At 39.1% G+C, this 17,806-nt stretch overlaps 1 protein-coding gene across 1 annotated transcript; it reads right to left on the bottom strand.

The window, feature by feature from the left end:
• Nucleotides 1-3,654: 3,654 nt before the first annotated feature.
• LOC140231203 (alpha-(1,6)-fucosyltransferase-like) lies at nt 3,655-10,282 on the bottom strand. The gene is made up of 8 exons (XM_072311349.1): nt 10,204-10,282; nt 9,335-9,509; nt 8,723-8,837; nt 7,963-8,200; nt 6,759-7,011; nt 5,730-5,909; nt 4,929-5,079; nt 3,655-3,990 (listed from the first exon to the last, which is right to left on the bottom strand). The coding sequence occupies exons 1-8, from the start codon at nt 10,280-10,282 to the stop codon at nt 3,655-3,657; spliced, it is 1,527 nt and encodes a 508-aa protein (XP_072167450.1).
• Nucleotides 10,283-17,806: the final 7,524 nt, after the last annotated feature.

Here is a 17,806-nt window from a genome sequence, read left to right as displayed (position 1 = left end):
ACAGTGAGTTCCATGGGAACGGAAGGGGTTGTGGTCAGCCGTGGTCAGTAAGGAATGCATCCAGTCTAACCACTGGCGTCTTACAGCAGATAAGAGAAAGATGATAGATATTGTGGCATAGGAAGAACAGAGAGTTACTGTTATCAGAGAGGAGAGAAAACAGGGCTGGAAGTAGAGAGGGTGAGAGCAAGAGCGGAAATGATAGTACAGTAGTCTCAACCTCAGACTTACGTAAGATCAGTTTATCACAATTTTGGACTTATTGATGGAATTTGCATGTTCTATCACTTGGGATGCTGTTCCACAGTTCTGGGGCGGCATAAACCACGTTTGCCATCTATAGTAGTTTGTCGTAATGGATCGAGGGTATCACATACAGATTCCCCTTACGATTTAGGAACTCTCCTAGGCTCATATTTCACAAGAAGCTCTGAAAGATAAGAAGGAGCAATTTTGTGAAAACATGGATAAACAAGCAACAAGATCTTAAATTCAACACGCAAAATAATTATGTGAAAACTTAATTAAGAAAGAATAAAAAAAAAGAGAGATGTTGAAACAAGCAAGTACTTGTACATCACTTGATAAATAAACCTACAAATGAACAGGAAACTTTGGAAACTATTTTGGATTCTGCTTTGATAGGTATGTCTTTTTAATGACAGTTAATACGGATATTTTAAGAATTAAAAGAGAAAGAAAAAAGTCACATTGAAACTTGAAGGTAATTGGTTGTTGCATCACTTATATCAATCTGTAAAACACAGGTGGTTACAACGTTTCATAATTTCTTTAAAATTGTGTTTACCTAACAAAGCAAAACGCTCATCGTTGAAACCCATTGAGGACAAGTGAAAGGGCTCTGATTGCATCCAACTACATGGGCTTGGTATGGACTCCTCCACCTTCCGGGACGATACGTGTTACTACCGCGTCAATCCGCGTTTGCTCCGTGTTCAAAACGTGTTGAGAACGTAGTCAAAGTGCTTTCCGCCATCATTGGGACACGGTTCACGGCGGTTTGAGAACCGCCATGAACCGCCATCTAAACCGGCGATGTGTGATCGCACCTTTACGCAGAAGAGTGAAATTATGAAATAAACAACTGCGTTCAATATTTGTAGAGCTGTCTAATTCCTTTTAATTACTTCTAATTAATGGATGTAATCACTCAGAACAGAGTACATAAAATGAGCAGAGTGGTTCACTTCTTGTCTTCGGCTGCTTTGTCTGCAAAATCAAACGGGAAGAATAAAAAAGTTAAGATTTTATGATAACCTGTTCATCTACGCTCTGACTGCTTCTTATCAATGACTCAACAATCGAATAACCGCATGAATAGACCAAAATCAAGAAGAAGACTTGGAAGTTCTTGCACCAGATTCCATACATCTGTTTTGACATTCACGATGAAATAGAATTTGAGGGGAAAACACATCAAAGTAAGTACAAAATCTGTCTCGAGTACATACAAGATGATTTTTTTTAAATAAAGTATTGGCTGGGGTCTGTACCTTTGAATAACTTCCCAATCAACCAAATGTTTACGAGAACGAACTCTGCAAAACTAGGCAATCACATCCCATTGCCCTCGGTTTCGAACAGAGAACTTCATTCATTAGGCCTGATTGGATTAGACGCCATAAGATTGGCTCAGTGGAAAGCACCGCGTCGGACCCAAGCGCGACATCAAATCCAATTTGCCGATTTTTTAGGCGGCGAATATTACCATTACCGATCAGGAAGGTGGCAGTTTCTCTCTTTTCACCACCCCGCGCACCTATTTTTATAATAACGACATTTCGACTCTGCATGCAGACCTGCAGACTTGTAAATGAACATTCTCGTTGAACACGTTTAATCCTTTCTCTGCCAATGTGTCGAATATGCACAAATTTCACACACGTACCTATTGGCATATCAAAGTAAACGTGGCTAACAGAGGGTTAAGCCATGTTTATCCGCTCCTCCCTGGTAGCATGGTTACTTCCAAAGAATGTGGTCCTGGAATGTATTTCGCCACTTTATTTCAGTATGTCATGTATCACCGTCATGTTCCTCAACTGTTACTCCGGGGAGTCCCTTCAGACAGCAAACATGCTTCTCAACTTGCACCAAAACCATTTTCTTTTCTTTCTTTCTTTTAAATTACTTGTTTTCCCCTCCTTTTGCTCCTACCTTAACGAACACTTTGGTAAAGTCGCCGCCCTAATTCAAAACAGCTTGCAGTCCCCGGGGACTGTTCCCCACGAAAACATAGTAGGCCTACAGAATGTATGTAGCTCTCAGTTGCAAAATATTGTGAAGATCGCGAGAGGGAGTAATTCAACCTTTTAAAGTGGACCTTGTGCAGTAGGAAGAACGATGCAACCTCCACCTATCATGTTGCCAGTTTTTAAGACTCACCTGCTAACGTTAAGCGACATTAAAAAAACATACGAAACAACACTATAACAACACTAGAGAAAGTATGCAGAGGGTGCTACTTGCTCACTATCACTGACACAGGTGAAAACAGAAGCAGCCAAGTCGTCAAAGGGATGGTATAGTTTTGGTTGAGATTGGGATTTAGGTTTAAACTTTTTGAGAGATAACTAGAGATCACTTACATGTCGTATTAAAGAGCATACGATTATAAGAGAATTTAAAAGTTTATTTGATGAAAAATCGGTTTTGAAGTGGCTGAGATATAAACAAAAGAAAGTGGTCCTAATAAAAGGTGGGTCCCACCTTTTATGAGGACCACTTTGCTTTTATACTTTGATTATTGTATACTTTGCTTAGAAATGTATGCTCTCTAATATTTTATGTAGGATAGTGGTTTCTAATTACCTCACAAAAAGTTAAAATCTGAATCCCATCTAAACCAAAACTATATCACTCCTTTAATAAATCTACTTCTATCTGATAGCCGCAACTTCTCTCAAGTTTGTCAGTTAACGATATACATGTTCGAGTTTTAATACAGCGCCATCTCAAATGGAGAGGGATGGGAGTAATTTAAGCGCATGCTTCTGGTGATGTTATCTTTACTTCAAAAGATGTTTTCACACACGTTAAATGCAGCTCTTTACATTGCACAATTAATTCATGAGTGTGAACGGGCTCCACTGGAAACGGGGGGGGGGGGGGGGAGGGGGAGGTATCAAAGCAACTTCGACGATACAATCATGGAAGTTGGTGGACTGTGCGCACTGCCGTCAAATGATGGCGCTATACAGCTACTAATTGTGGTCTTGGATCGATAGGGCAATTCCAGTGTAACATCGACGAAACTCTTTGCTCTGGTGGAAAAATGATGCACTAAAATTCTTGGTTAGTCCAATTAGTTCAATTGACTATTAGCTCCATTATTGTATTAAACTTTATCTATAATCATTACTGTTACTCTAAAACGAGAAAGGAAAATGGAAGCATTTTATGAGGTTTCATCATAACCCCGAGATGTAGGCGTCCTTCATTATACTTGCAATGTCCTATGTAATGCATGACATGTCCTCGTACCCTGTATGTCTATTGAGATTGCAAATATGTTTCAAATAGCCTTTATGTAACATCATTTATGTTTAAAAAAAAAAGCTCTTCGTCTTTTGCTATAAGCCTTTTGGATAGTGAGGAAAAAAAAAACCCTAGGTATGATCATACATGACACATCTATGGAGTCTGTTGAAGTTCTGGATACGTTGGCATTTGTGCAATGAGCATGGAGTCCTCTACTTTATAGGTCGGGAATAATCCTTTCACCCGGGCCTCGTGGGGAACTCGACGGTGCGACCCCATGGAGTACCCATCCCAGCGGTTGCTGATCATTCTGACAACGTCGCCAGGTTTCAGATCGAGCTCGGCGGCGCTGCGCGGTCTGTGCGCCCGACGCACCACCCAGTCGTGTCCGCGTCCGCCGGCGAAAAAGTACTTGTCATCCAACGAGCGAACCAGTGTCGAGGCGTCTATGTGGTACGCCTGCATCATCTCGTAGACAGCTCGGCCAATCTGGAGAAAACAATGAGGATATAGGAATGCAAGCCTTTGACCATGACTTTAAAATGACTCTGCATATCAAGCTATGAAATAGAACGCTGACACTTTGTTATTCTTTATTGTTGTGAAGAAACGTGTGATGCTATTAGGAACGACATTCGCGCGTTGTCTTTGATGCATCATCAAGGAACAACAACAACAACAACAACAGAACTTCGCGTAAAGATTAACACGATGATGCATTCCATCAAACACTTATTAATTGACGATGTACATAGTGCTTGATTAGTGTTGATATCATAACGCCAGAATTCTTTGATAAAAGAGGCAAAAGATTCGGAATTGTTAGACGGTTCATATTCTAATCATTGAAAAACTGGTCCTATAAATCTCTCTTCGCCGAAATATCATTCAGTACGCACTATAGGCAGTAACCTACGGTGTCCCAACGTATATACCGTAAGGGGTTTACTTACGTGAGGAGTTGATAATACCCTCCCACACAATGCCAATTTGTCTTCGGGTTGTGTTGACGCTACAACAATAATATTCCACAGAATACAAACTGTATGATATCACAGGGCCATGTTACTTTTTGACAGCCTGCCAATCACAAAAACGAACATTAAAAAAAAACCCGTCCCTTTCAGATTTAAGCTTGGTTGGATGCTGCAAGAGGTAGATAGGGATAGAAACAAAGAGAAATTGATACACAGAGAGAAAGAGAGGGGAGGACCACCAGAGAGAAAAGGAGTGGGGAGAGATCATGACGTGTAATCACGTGTTTTCACGTTTAGACGCACAATGTTTTCACGTCTACACAGTCATGTAATGTGTTCTCATGTTTATGACGTGTTCTTATGTTTATATAACGAGTTCTTTTGTTTATGACATGTTCGTATGATTATGACGTATTCTTATGTTTTCCTCTGCCATGAACCTCTGCTGACCTGTGAGGAGAGCGTGCACACCAAGAAGTCGGTGCGAGCAAGGAACATCAGATCCTGGACGATACCCCAAAGAGATTCCTCCGTGTATCGGGACTCGAGTCTGGCCGAGTTTGTAATGGCCGAGCTGCTCACGAAGATATAGTTTGGGTATCTTCGGTACCATACAAAGTGAATAATGAAGAGAAGTAAAAAGGAGATGAAATGAAAGTCAAAAAGGATGATGTTTTAACGAGCAAACCCCAATTAGAATTTATCAATAGACATACAGATAGATAGATAGATAGATAGATAGATAGATAGATAGACAGACAGATAGATAGATAGATCTAGATAGATAAGTTGATGAATAAATGAATGAATGACTGCAAATAGATTTGTAGAATAATAACTTAATCTATGTGAGGCTATGGATCACCTCGACTGATTTTGCAGAATATGTGATTGCTACTAATAACACTGATCAGTGAAAACATGCGAAAATTTCGTAATTCCACAACTTTCTTGTATAGGATCAGATTTTGATGGGACCTCTACCTCTTTCTGCTAATATCAAAATCAACTTGATTATGACATAGGCCTATATACCCTCGGGTGATGTTTGTTATTCCGAAGGTTCGTTAATCCGAAGATGAAAAGAAGGTGCGTATAATATATGAACGAACCTTCGGAATAACGAACATAATTTCGTTTTCGGATTACCAAACCTTTGGAATGAAGAACTGTAACCAGACCTACAAAAGAGTCTAGTTAGAGATGATATAAGATTCTCAAGTGGTATGTCAATAGTTTCGTTTTGCTTACTTGGCCCTGGCTTCGGCGAGGAGCCCCCGGTCATCAGTGGCTAGGTATACCCTCCTCACTAGGGTCTCAGCCGTCGTCATCTCAAGGCGTAGGAAGAATTCCTCCACGTGGTCCATGTATTGCTCGATTGGATGGAATGAGGCCTCCTTCAGCAGCTTGTCGGTTCGCCGCACGTGGACTCTTGCGGGGAGAATGCAACCAAGTTATCAGTTCATTCATTTTTATTTTTTTGTAACGGAAATAAAGTACAATGGAGTAAATTTAGATGAAGTGAAATTAAATTAAATGAAGTAAATTAAATGAATATGTTAAGATAGTATAACATAAAGTTAAATGCAATGAGATTAAAAAATGAAATGAGACAAATTGAAATGGAATCATGAATGAATGAACTTATTTAGAAACATAACTTGAACGAAATTAGGCAAGTAGAAAATAAGTAATCTATGGAAACGATGAGCTTCCAGTGGTGACTGTAAAGGTCACGTGAGTGTGACGTCACGGGAAAAGTATTCGTCACTTCTTCGTCTGTAAAGGATGAAGTTGTCAAGTTTCTTCGATGAAATTCATAGCTGTAGGGTGTAAAATAATAATCTCTGTCAGTCTCTGCTAGCCTTTATATCGATCTAAGTGAATTCCTCAGGTGAGTATAAAATTTTATTTGAAATGGTTGAGCAGAATCAACGCTTATTTTCTCACACACGGGACCTCCATTTTATGTCCTATCCCAGGGACAGAGTGTTTTGCCTCTTACAAGAGGGGACGGTAAGGTTTCACACGATATTGCTCAGTTGGACTCGGGAATCGAACCCAGGTTCTACAATGGATAAGGAGGCAGACGCGCTACCTACTGAGCCAAATCAAAGCCATGCTATACAGAAAGAGAACGTCATGAAAATTTTGTCTGCTTCTATTCCATTAAGGACTGATAGCACAAAATTTCTAAGATGAATATGACACGATAATGTTCGCATCCTCAAAATGAACCAGCAGATTATTCCCCCCCCCCCCTAGATATTTCGCCCTCACCCTACAATGGGATGCTTGAAACCCATATCATATGCTTGGTGAGTCAACATTTCCTGTTGATGCGTCTTGAGCCGTTGGATGTAGAGCATGAATTGTCCAACCCACCAGACGGCCGGGAACCCGTGGAGTCTGGCGAGAGGTCCCGCTAGATCGGCTGGCACCGCAGGCGGTATGAATAAGGGCGTCTTGGATTTAATGCGCAGGAGTGTCGGCATGTAGATCACCTGCGCATCTTTTCCAAGTTTCACGTAATCTGCAAAGGGACAACAAAAAATATAAAAAAATCGAGCAGTTTCCAAAAATACCTCTGCATCAACTACACCGAACTCAACTGTTGTCTGCTGGTAAATGCCATGTGCAAATGACATTTGTAACATACGGGTCGAGAAAAGAGTAATACTCTCTAGGCTGCACGGCATGAGATCTCGGCAACGATATCTCCTTGAATCCAAAATGTTTTACAACATTTTGAAACTTTAAAACATAACAAGGTCAGATACACTCTTCAACTGTTTACATGCTGTCACATGAGGGAGGCAGATAAAAAAATCTACATGACGCAACCCAATCATCGTTTGGCTGTCTCCATAGTGGTCTTTGGGAACACTGCCATGTCACCGAACATTTCCTCAGCCAAGGTTTATCTGTGAGGTTGAAATCATGAATCGCAGGCTACTTTTCTGTGATATAGTATAAGGGAGTTCACGGTTGCGATTTGCGCATGTGCAAAATAAAGGTCAAATGAGAATGTTTGTGTATTTGCCATTGACTTTCAAACGAAAAGAATCCTCAGGCAAATGAGGATTTGGAATGTTAAGTTGTGTGTTTCACCTTATTAGAACGCACAGGTGAAAGCGATTCATCAATAATGTTTAACAAAAGCTGCACACGCATTTCATTGACATTGATTACAAAGGTGGCATGCTTCAACAAAAAATGTTCTGTCACAGGTCATTTCCATGTTATTTGAAAGTCTGTGGTGTAGGGATCAAATGAGACATGCGCTAACCATGAACTCCCTTATTATGGCAATTACAGATTCACACGTTCGCTAATCTATTTCCTGGAACTTTTTGAGGCCGGGCAAATTAGATTTTCTCTTCGTCTAATATCTTGCGATTTTTTTTTTTTCGCAGTGTGGGTCAATGGAATTTCTTCTTCACATGGGAACCCTGAGGATCTTTCTCAGTTCTTTGTATCTCACCATCCCAATCCGCATGTGTACGCCCTCTCCCGCTCGTACACGTTTCGCTCAGCGGCAAGAATAATTTCGACCATCCGTTGGGGGCGTAGTTCCACCTTCTCGTGTTCACGACCAGCGTTCTGTTGGTCGCGTAAGCTGCGATGAGGCAGCCGACAATGTGGTGCAGATGGCAGCCGTACCCGACCTCGTCTCGCAGACGACACACGATTTTTCTGGCCGTACTGCAGTTGTGAGGATTCTGCCCGTGATGAAGAAGAAAGTATGATGCTAATGAAAATGGCGTCGATGGAAAGAAAAGACAGATCAGAAGAATAGAAGAGGAAGAAGAAAGAGAAAAAAGAGAAGGGGATGAGGAGGAGAGAGATTAAAAGGAAGAATCCGTCGATGCACACATTAGAAAACAGTAGACAAAGCAGACAAAAGTAAAAGAGGAAGAAGGACAAGAAAAAGAAGAAAAAGAAAGAAAGAAAAAGAAGAAGTTCGCGTCAAGTACAATTGGAACCCAGGATCAACTGCCAAGAGTGTCATTCATTTTGATTTGACTTTGATCTCAAGGATTGATTATTTAAGTAAATAGTTTTACTGATAATATCATTAACTACAATGATTTCATTTACATTTACTTGATTAAAAATTTCTTATTTTTGTTGTAATCAAATAGTAATAAAAAAGTGACACATTCTCCATTAAATTATGGTTAGGATATCACATGACTAAAGACATCAAAAAGTGTAGGAGTGCCGATTTGTTCGGTCCTTACCTGTATGTATCGAAGTCTAGATTGCACTAATGCCGCCAAAGAGTCTATTTCCTTGCGACGACTAGCCTTGTATCCATCCACTTGGCTCAAATTCTGAATGTCATTGATGAGGGACCTGGCACGTGTGAGTTTGTAATAAACAAAGAAATAAAACAAAACAATGAAAAATGTCATTTGATACGATTTTTTGCTTTGTTTCAAGAATGAGCGAATTTTCTTTTGGAATGACGAGAATCAAGAAGTAAGATAAAAGTAACCACCTGAGTGTCGAATTAAAGTATTTTAACAACAATTATCTTAGACTCATAGCATTTGACACACACACACACACACAAACAAACAAACACACACACACACAAACACACAAACACACACACACACACACACAAATATGTGGAAACATTTCTCACGTGATGACAATGTCACATGACTAAAACTGTCGTTTTGAATGCAATTTCATATCGAAAATCAAGGCTTGCCTACATTTTTTCCTATCAAATCAAACTGTATTATACCAGTAGGGTTGAATGATACATTATAGTTTGTCTTTTACTTGTCACCTAGTTGTATCACAAGTAATTCTCAGTGCAGAGAGGGATGAAGAAAGTGCACCTTTGTCTTTCACGTAAGTCGATCAACATTTCCTCGAGCCTACGTCGAGTAGCTGTGTCCCTCGTGGCATTCTTCAGCCGCGTCAGCTGCCTGTCGAGGTAGGAACCGAACTCCTCGGCCTCTCGCCCGATGCGTCTTCTTGACGTCTCGTACGCCAGACTCGGCGATGCGAAAACTTTGGAAGAGACGCGAGGTAACAGGTCAAACAATCGGTATAAGAGAGTTCAACGTAGATAAAGGCATGATGGTTACAGAAACATCACCCCATCTACAATTCCTATGCATTTGTTACTGTTTCTTTATTTTGTACTGCATTTCTTAGAATTTTGCTTGAGGATTTTGAAGTCATTTTAAGTCTGCATATTTTGGTTGAAATTTCTGCGATTATGAAGTAGCTAAAACTGGAAAGACCAGCAGTCTGATATTCTTTACTACGCATTTTAATTTCCAATTTATATTCTAGATTGATGGATGCTACTTGCATACGGTGAATTTTATCGCATGCGCAGCGTAGGTCAAAAAATAAACAATAAAAGAAAGTGATTTGATCTGAATATGATGAGATGGAGCCCGCTACTGTATATCCCTGATGTTGTTTCTTTTTCAGTGCCCCGCTGTCTTCGTACTTCATCTTTAACATTAATCCATGTTGCTATAAAGAGACAGCTTTGTGAGTTCATTTATTTACTCTGTAAAATTGATTTCCTTCATTCATTACCTTAGAAGTATCCGTAACTCAACCTTTCTCCTTCCATTTTCTCTCCTTCTATCCACCCTCGTCTCCATTCCCACTTCCTCCTCCTCCTCCTCCTCCTCTTCTTCTTCTTCTTCCTCCTCCTCCTCCTTCTCTCAATTTCTATCATATTTACCTTCTGAAATCTTGTCAGTTTGCACAAAGCCTTCTCTCTCAGTTTCTGCTGTGTCGCCGGTAAAATTGTCCTGGGGCATTCTGGCGTGCAAATCCAGTCAAAGCAATAATTAGGCCTTATAGTAAACATGTAAATATGAAGCAATATCTGACTAATGGCAATCATTGATATTTGCATTTTTCCTCTCTCTCTCTGTCCCTGGTTTAAATGTTATTAGGGATATTATCACATACTAAATTGTACATCTTTAAGACGTGAGAAGTGAATCATTTCTTATAAATTCAAGACTGATAGTAGAACCGTCTCTTTGAATTAAGAAAACTCAGAATTTCTGTGCAAGTGTAACAGTGTAACGGTTACGTGGCAAAGATGGCGGCTTGCATTTTCCGTCAGATACGGTTCGCTTCCATTTAAAACTATTACAACTTGTTGGTTTGTATCCAACATTGCTCAAAAAGTTTGCTCTTCTGTAGGCTGTCTGTCGACTTCACATGCTTCAACTCTGTTCGAGTTTCACACAAGCCAACATCAGCCTAGCTCTGAATAAGCCAGTTCGGAGTTAGCTCATGGGCACATTGGTACGAATGACCTTTCTTTTTTCTCAGTTGGTTAGGGGCACTTCACTCGTTTTCAGAGCGACATAATGCATAAGCTTTACATAACAATTTGTGGGATTTATCAATCCCGTTCAAACAAAGAATAAACTTGCGTAGACCAGATGAGCAGAATGATCTGTCAATTCACACTTGAGAAAGCATCCATTTCATCATTTTGCATTGGATGTATTGACAATCTCTTTCTATTGATATTGCCAAATACCACTTTTGCTGTCAGGTGGATGTGCTGGCAAGCGGCATTTATAAGGATTACATGAATAATCATTACATGACAGATGCTTATCCAAGTAAATTTAAAAACCAACATGCCTGTTGGTCCGAATGACCTGGTTTCTGCTCATGCGCAAAGTGGAACTCCGAACTGGCTTATTTCTGAATCATTGACAGCTGAAGAACGGGATGAAGAATAACTTTATGACGGATTGCCCATTTTTTGTTTGTTTGACTGATCACAACGCTGCTGCGTCAATGTCAATGTCAAATAATCTTCCATATATATTTGAATCAATGTTTTCAAAAAAATCAATCCGTTCATAATTATCCTACAAGGCAATCCAATGAATTTCATTTGCCATTTTTTAGGACTTTGCTGGCTCAGCAAACCTTCATCTACGAGGGGCCAAAGTATTGGAACTCACTTCCCAACGACATAGTAACAGCACAAACTTTGAATTCTTTTAAGTACAAATTAAAATTCTTTCTATTGAAATCTTATGATATACAACCAAATTAGGCTCGGTTTTATTGTCTCAATCAAGTCATCTTTTTTACAAGTATGAAGATATCACACAGAAATCATCTTTTAAAGAAAATAATCTGTTTAACATAAGTTTTCCACAGATATTTCTTTTATTGTACCAGACAACAATGAGTCTATTCTCTTTCTCGTTTTTATATCCGTTCCTATGCATTCATACCGGTATTATGCACCCAATCAATCGCAATATCAAACAAGGGAGCGTTTTATCGTTTTATCATTGCATTTACATCATGAAGTACAGATTGCTTGTGTCCACGATGGCGTGTGTTCTACCATAGTCTCATTTCCCCTTTTTTCTTCTTTTTCCTTTTTTTTTTCTTTTTTCCTTCCTAAGTTAATTTCATGTCAGTTGACATTGGTTTCTTTGATTTTGTGTACGTATTTTCCGAGGGTCCCATGCCCTACAAGATTTGCTTTTTAGTGGGACCCTCCATTTCCATTCTAATCTTTGTATTATGTATATGTATATGTATATGTATATACCTTAGAAAGGAATTTCTGTTGTTACTCGTGACCACTTGTACGTTTTCTTTGAAATTGTTACAAATATATTCTGTAAATATATTGTATATAATTTTCCCTGTTTATTCAATGGAAATGGAAATAAAATTGAAATTGAAATTGAAATTGAAATTATTTCAACCGATCCCTGTACGCTTTTGCCGCTCTACATCAAATTGATGGCTCGGGACAGATCAGGGTCCAGATCGTGAGAGTGAAACGGGGGCCTACTCTGACTGTAATGCTGAAGAATTTATATATTACAGCTGCAATCCTATCATCATAATCTTCGTAACGTGAGGTATGGGCATTTCATTTCCATGGCAACGGTAGATGCAGGATTACTGGAATGTCCAAAGGGAGTTTTCATACTGCGTGCCAGAAATGCCTCGACTCTTGCTGAAAGAAGGAGCACATTCCCATTGTGCAGATACAAGATGGTAATGTACTTTCCAAAGAAAAAGGATGACCCCTTCACCTGCGCATTATAGGGGAACAGATCTGGCACAGTACAGAGGCGTATTTCCTTGAATACTACACGGTATCTCTGTCCAGACGGCCAAGGTTGTTTGTCATGTTATATTGATTATTACTTGTTTATCTCTGGCTTTTTTTTTTCTTTTTTTTTTGGGGGGGGGGGGTGTTCCCTTCCTATCACTCTTCTGTAACAGTTCCTCATGTTTAAAATATCTGGGCGGAAGATAAAAAAAAATGAAAATTACGGAAGGCGATCTCTTGACGTCATAGAGAGATTTTTTTTTTTTTTTTTTTTGGGGGGGGGGGGAGGGAGTTGGGGTGGGGGAGGGATGGGGGACCTCAACAAAACACAACGACATCAGCAACCACAGCAAAAATGGGCCCAAACGTAAATGCAAATCACTGGGTGATTGAAACATCAAGACTTTCAGGTTGTCAGACTAAATTTCAAGCTGAGTTAGTACTGACAATAATGAGTAAACAAAGGAGGTATACTAAACACAGAAGAATAATTACATACAGTGGCGGATCCAGGGGGGAACGCACCAGGCGCCCCCCCCCCCCTTTATCATTTTGGTTAAAACAAAACAAATAAAAAGAAAAAATGGGGGAGGGGTGCGTGCGCCCTCCTTTAATCTTCTAAAGGCGCCCCCTCTTTACGGAATTCCTGGATCCGCCCCTGACATAGCAGACATTGGCTTTGTAAAACCATGTACCTGCAGTATTGTTCCGGGAAAAAAACAACAACAACAACAGATGCGAAACAAAGAAGAACCCTAACCCAGCGATAGACACAAATGTTAAGCAGTTTCCTCAAAGTCTTTTTAGGTACCTTTTTTTTCAAACATGTTGAACTTTGAAAGCCTTCCACAATAGCTTTCCTTCTGCCTATCATAGTCTCAAGGCCCATTAACCTTTGACCCCGCAAACTCTTTCAAAGAATCATTCATGAATAAAATGGGGCCTTCTCTTCTACCTTGAGACTACTTGAATTAAGAGTAGGGTTGATATAGAAAAAGATTAAGCATGACACCTAACTGTAAGACGATAAGACTATGCTCCTGATGTCTGGAATCCTCCTGACGAATGTAATTTTGGAGTCGGAACGCGGGTTTGGCTTGTCGGGCTCGGTCGAAGGAGCAAGACCTCATTACCAGAGAGAGCGGTAGGTAGACCAGGGCTGCTAGTCCAAGGACGAGAACGATCATGTTCTTCATGACGACCGGCGATGCTCGTGAGTTCATGGGACACACAAGGTCTTGTCTAGTCGCTAATGCTGATGCGATGGAGGCAGTCTGCGTACATGTTCCACATTTAGCCATTTACCAAGGAAGCTAGAAACGACGCGAAAAAGGATCCAGGTAATTGCAATCCAATCATGTACTATGTACTGTAGTTTTCACACAAAGCTGCATAATAATAACACACTAGGTCCATATTTTTTAGCTGCAGATGACGCCTATCGTACGGAACGCACAACTAAACGCTCCTCCACACTCAAAACAGTTGACATTGCGATTGATGGTAAGATACTCCCGAGTGATGTGAATGCCGAGTTGGGAGGAATGTAGATTTTGAACAGCGCCCTCTCAATGTAAAAAAAAAAAAAAAAATAGTGCATTTCACTATTGTTAATCACGTAGAAATATACACCTGTACAATGCCCTTCTAAGATATAGACTAAAATTCCATTTGGTTGTGAGGAATGCCGATACGTAGCATTTCGCGGTATTTCGCCGAGTTTGGAAGAAAAGGATGGACGTACACATGGTACACATGAACACTACGTTGCTCTTTGGATGTCATTTCGCTTGCACTTGATAGCTATGAAGGATAGTAATTTCGATTATCATCATTTAAAACAGTAACGACATCAGTCCCTTGAAAGATTTTCATAAACCTGGAAAAAAAATGTTACAGGAGAATCGTTACTGCAGCACCGGAGCTGAATTATGACTCAATTAATTTGATTTGTTCATGGTTCATGTAACTTTACACGAATTGCATTATTGATACATTTTTTTTTGTATGTCTGTTTTATGTATTTTTTATGTATTTACTTCCATTTATGTTGCAGGTATAGAGGAAGAAGAGAAAGAGGGCAATTGGGAAAGACTGAGAATATAGCAGATGCCCGAGAATAATCTAGATTTGGATAAGGAGGACTTGTGATACTGAAACGAACAATAAGGCAAATTAGTCTTATTTCATCTGGACGCATGGGAAAGGAATTATCTCATGTTCAGCTAGATTGCTGTTCAATGTATCAATACATACTTTTTTTTAGTATGTTTACATATTTGATCAGCTATTCCCTGATACAATCTGTGCGAAACTAGTGATTGTTTGTTGTTGTTGCTGTTGTTGTTTTTTGCAGATTATTTGTTATGTACTTGCTACGAATGAGTGTGATCACTGCGGTCGTTACTCTATTATGCAAGCTTATTCGTGGAAATGGTGCCACCACTAGTCATATTATCGGTAGCAAACTTAAAAAAAAGAAAGAAAGAATGTCTGTCCACACGCCCCATGTTACAAACATGCTATGATATAATACAATAAGTGTGTATATATTTTCACATAGTTATATAAACACATATATATTATATATTTATAAACACATATGTTAATATATATATATATATATATATATATATATATATATATATATACATATATATATATATATATATATATATATATATATATATATATATATGTGTGTGTGTGTGTGTGTGTGTGTGTGTGTATGTATGTATATATGTATGTATATATCGTCATGACAGTTTGGTTCTGTCAACGATGTAACCATGTCAAGAACAGACAACATTAACGAGTTTCTAGTAAATGATATATCGTCATTTATTTACAAAGTTGTATTGCACCCGATGGTAAAGATACTCTGATAAATAGAAAATAATTGAAATACTCGAAATTTACACAGACATTAGTTCGTGAAAAACAATCACCACCACTTAGAATTAATAATACTAATTTGTACCACAACGCCCACATATGGGAGCTTTAGAATGAACTTACATCATCAAGCTGCCAGTTTCGTTACTCAATTACGGCATTGAATAAAGGTTAAAAAAAAACCAAAAAAAAAAAAAAAAAACCAAAACTATTATATACGTCCATCCCGCATAACTGTATAGTACAAGCAAAATTTCAAGAAGTACAATGTACTGAGAAAGAAAGAACATAAAAAGCAACAATTTGCGCAACATTCGTCCAAACACTGGGAGTGTTTTCCAGGGTACAACCGCTCTAACAAGTATAAATATATTTTTTCTCTTTTTTTGACAAAATGAAAGTTAATACAATCGTAATCGTGACAATGCTAGGGTCTCATTCACTAAGGGAATAACTTCCTATCGGCTCTATCATTACTATTGCCCCGGAGTTTGAAGGTACCAATTTGTACACTTGGATCAAAGAGAAAATTGTGGATAATATCTTTTCTTTGGACGCGAGCACCAGGCGAAACTCGAACTCGGGATCTCGCGTTTAACAGTCCCGAGTCCCATCCACCCTGTTTTACACAGTGCAACAGTGTCACCATTTACACTATTCAGGATACGAAAGATATGCCCAGATGAGTACAAAACATGGACGAAACAATTAGACCCACAACACAGAACGAATGTTTTCTGTTTGATCACAGCGTGATATAATATATAGATTGCTTGACTTGACGGGACATACATTCATTTTATCATTGCACTCTAAACGTGACGGAATAAGTTAAGATGCTTTTCTTATCTAGTTCATACCTGCTACAGCAGGACTCTATACATAACACTCACAGAACACGAACAACTGTCGTAATAAAGCTGACATCGACGGACATTAATTTACATCTTGCATTTCATGTCATTTTTGTATTTGTACTTTGGTGATTATCACGTAGAACAAAGAAAGTATTAATTTGTGCAGGAAATTGATTGATTGACTTTTCAGACGCAGAAGGGTTTGTGGGGGGGGGGGTAGGAGGACTAGCGTGTTAAATTAATGACAAAAACACATCACAATATTAATGATAAAATATCTCTTTGGTTCTAAATATATAAAAACTCATGCATTGGCATGATTACGGTAAAAAGCACGTCAAAAGAAAGTTGACTTCTTGATTATAAAGGCCGAAGATATTAAAAAAAACCAAAAAACAAACAAGCAAATTAAGCCTCTTGGCATACTGGAGTTAATGAACTAACTTCCCCTCTGCCGCTCAGTGGATCCACCGCACCCCCTTGCAGCTTTTACCAGCCCTGCTTTTAGTGAGTGTTCCTCAACTGCTATACCATCACCAAAGTTAAACCAACTGTACATCACAATATTTACACCCCCATCGGGGTACTCATTCATACATCTTGGTAAGAAAAAAAAAAACAACAACAATAAAACAATGTCAAAGGCGATGTCTCTCCATTCCGAGAAGTAGCTACTACATGGTCCGTGTGCAGAACTCTACCAGACCAAAGCACCTTTATACTGATTGTGACATCTTCGTGGGCAATATCGATCATCACTAGCCAACCACTCTGAAATAACAATACACCTGTAACACAGAATCAGAAGCCCTTAGCTCACTTCGCGTTACATAATTTCGTGTAATATTCTTGTTACCTTTCATAATTTACTCCAGAACGACATACAAACTTTAATTTAGAGTCTCAAAATCATAATCATCAACATCATATCATTCGTAGAAGGTGTAGTAAACGGTAGAAGTACTGTGCACCGTCGATTTTCTCTCTCCTTTGGGAACTATGAGAGAATGTCTTTTAACGATCATATGCTATTCGTGGTGAAAACGGATCTTAAAGAGGGTACCATATAATTTTATGTCCTATAACAATGTTCATTTCCTGACAGCAAACATTCACTTCCAATATTGCGCAACAATGGCATCACTGATGTCGTCAGTAATAACTTTCTGACAGGCAGCTCTGACGGAAAGTGACAGAACATCCAGGTATTCTCATCTGTCTGATGGGATTTACAAGAAAGAAGTAAAGAAAACAAACAAACAAAAAACAAAAATGAAACACTTTAAACTGAATACAGGCATAAAATGATGATGAGGCGACTGCATATTGACTATCATATTCCTGACATCGGGAGTTTTCATTAGTTATCACCACATTATCAGCAACACTGTACATTCGTCATTACCTATGTCTTTTACTATTTCGTGGCATCAACGGGTCGTTTCAGCAAATAAATGAAATGAACGGTGTGAGCC

The sequence above is a fragment of the Diadema setosum genome, chromosome 7 (genome assembly GCF_964275005.1).
Source record: "Diadema setosum chromosome 7, eeDiaSeto1, whole genome shotgun sequence".
Classification (NCBI taxonomy): Eukaryota; Metazoa; Echinodermata; class Echinoidea; order Diadematoida; family Diadematidae; genus Diadema; species Diadema setosum.
Note: the sequence above shows the minus strand (reverse complement) of the source record. Positions and strands in the feature narration are given on the sequence as shown.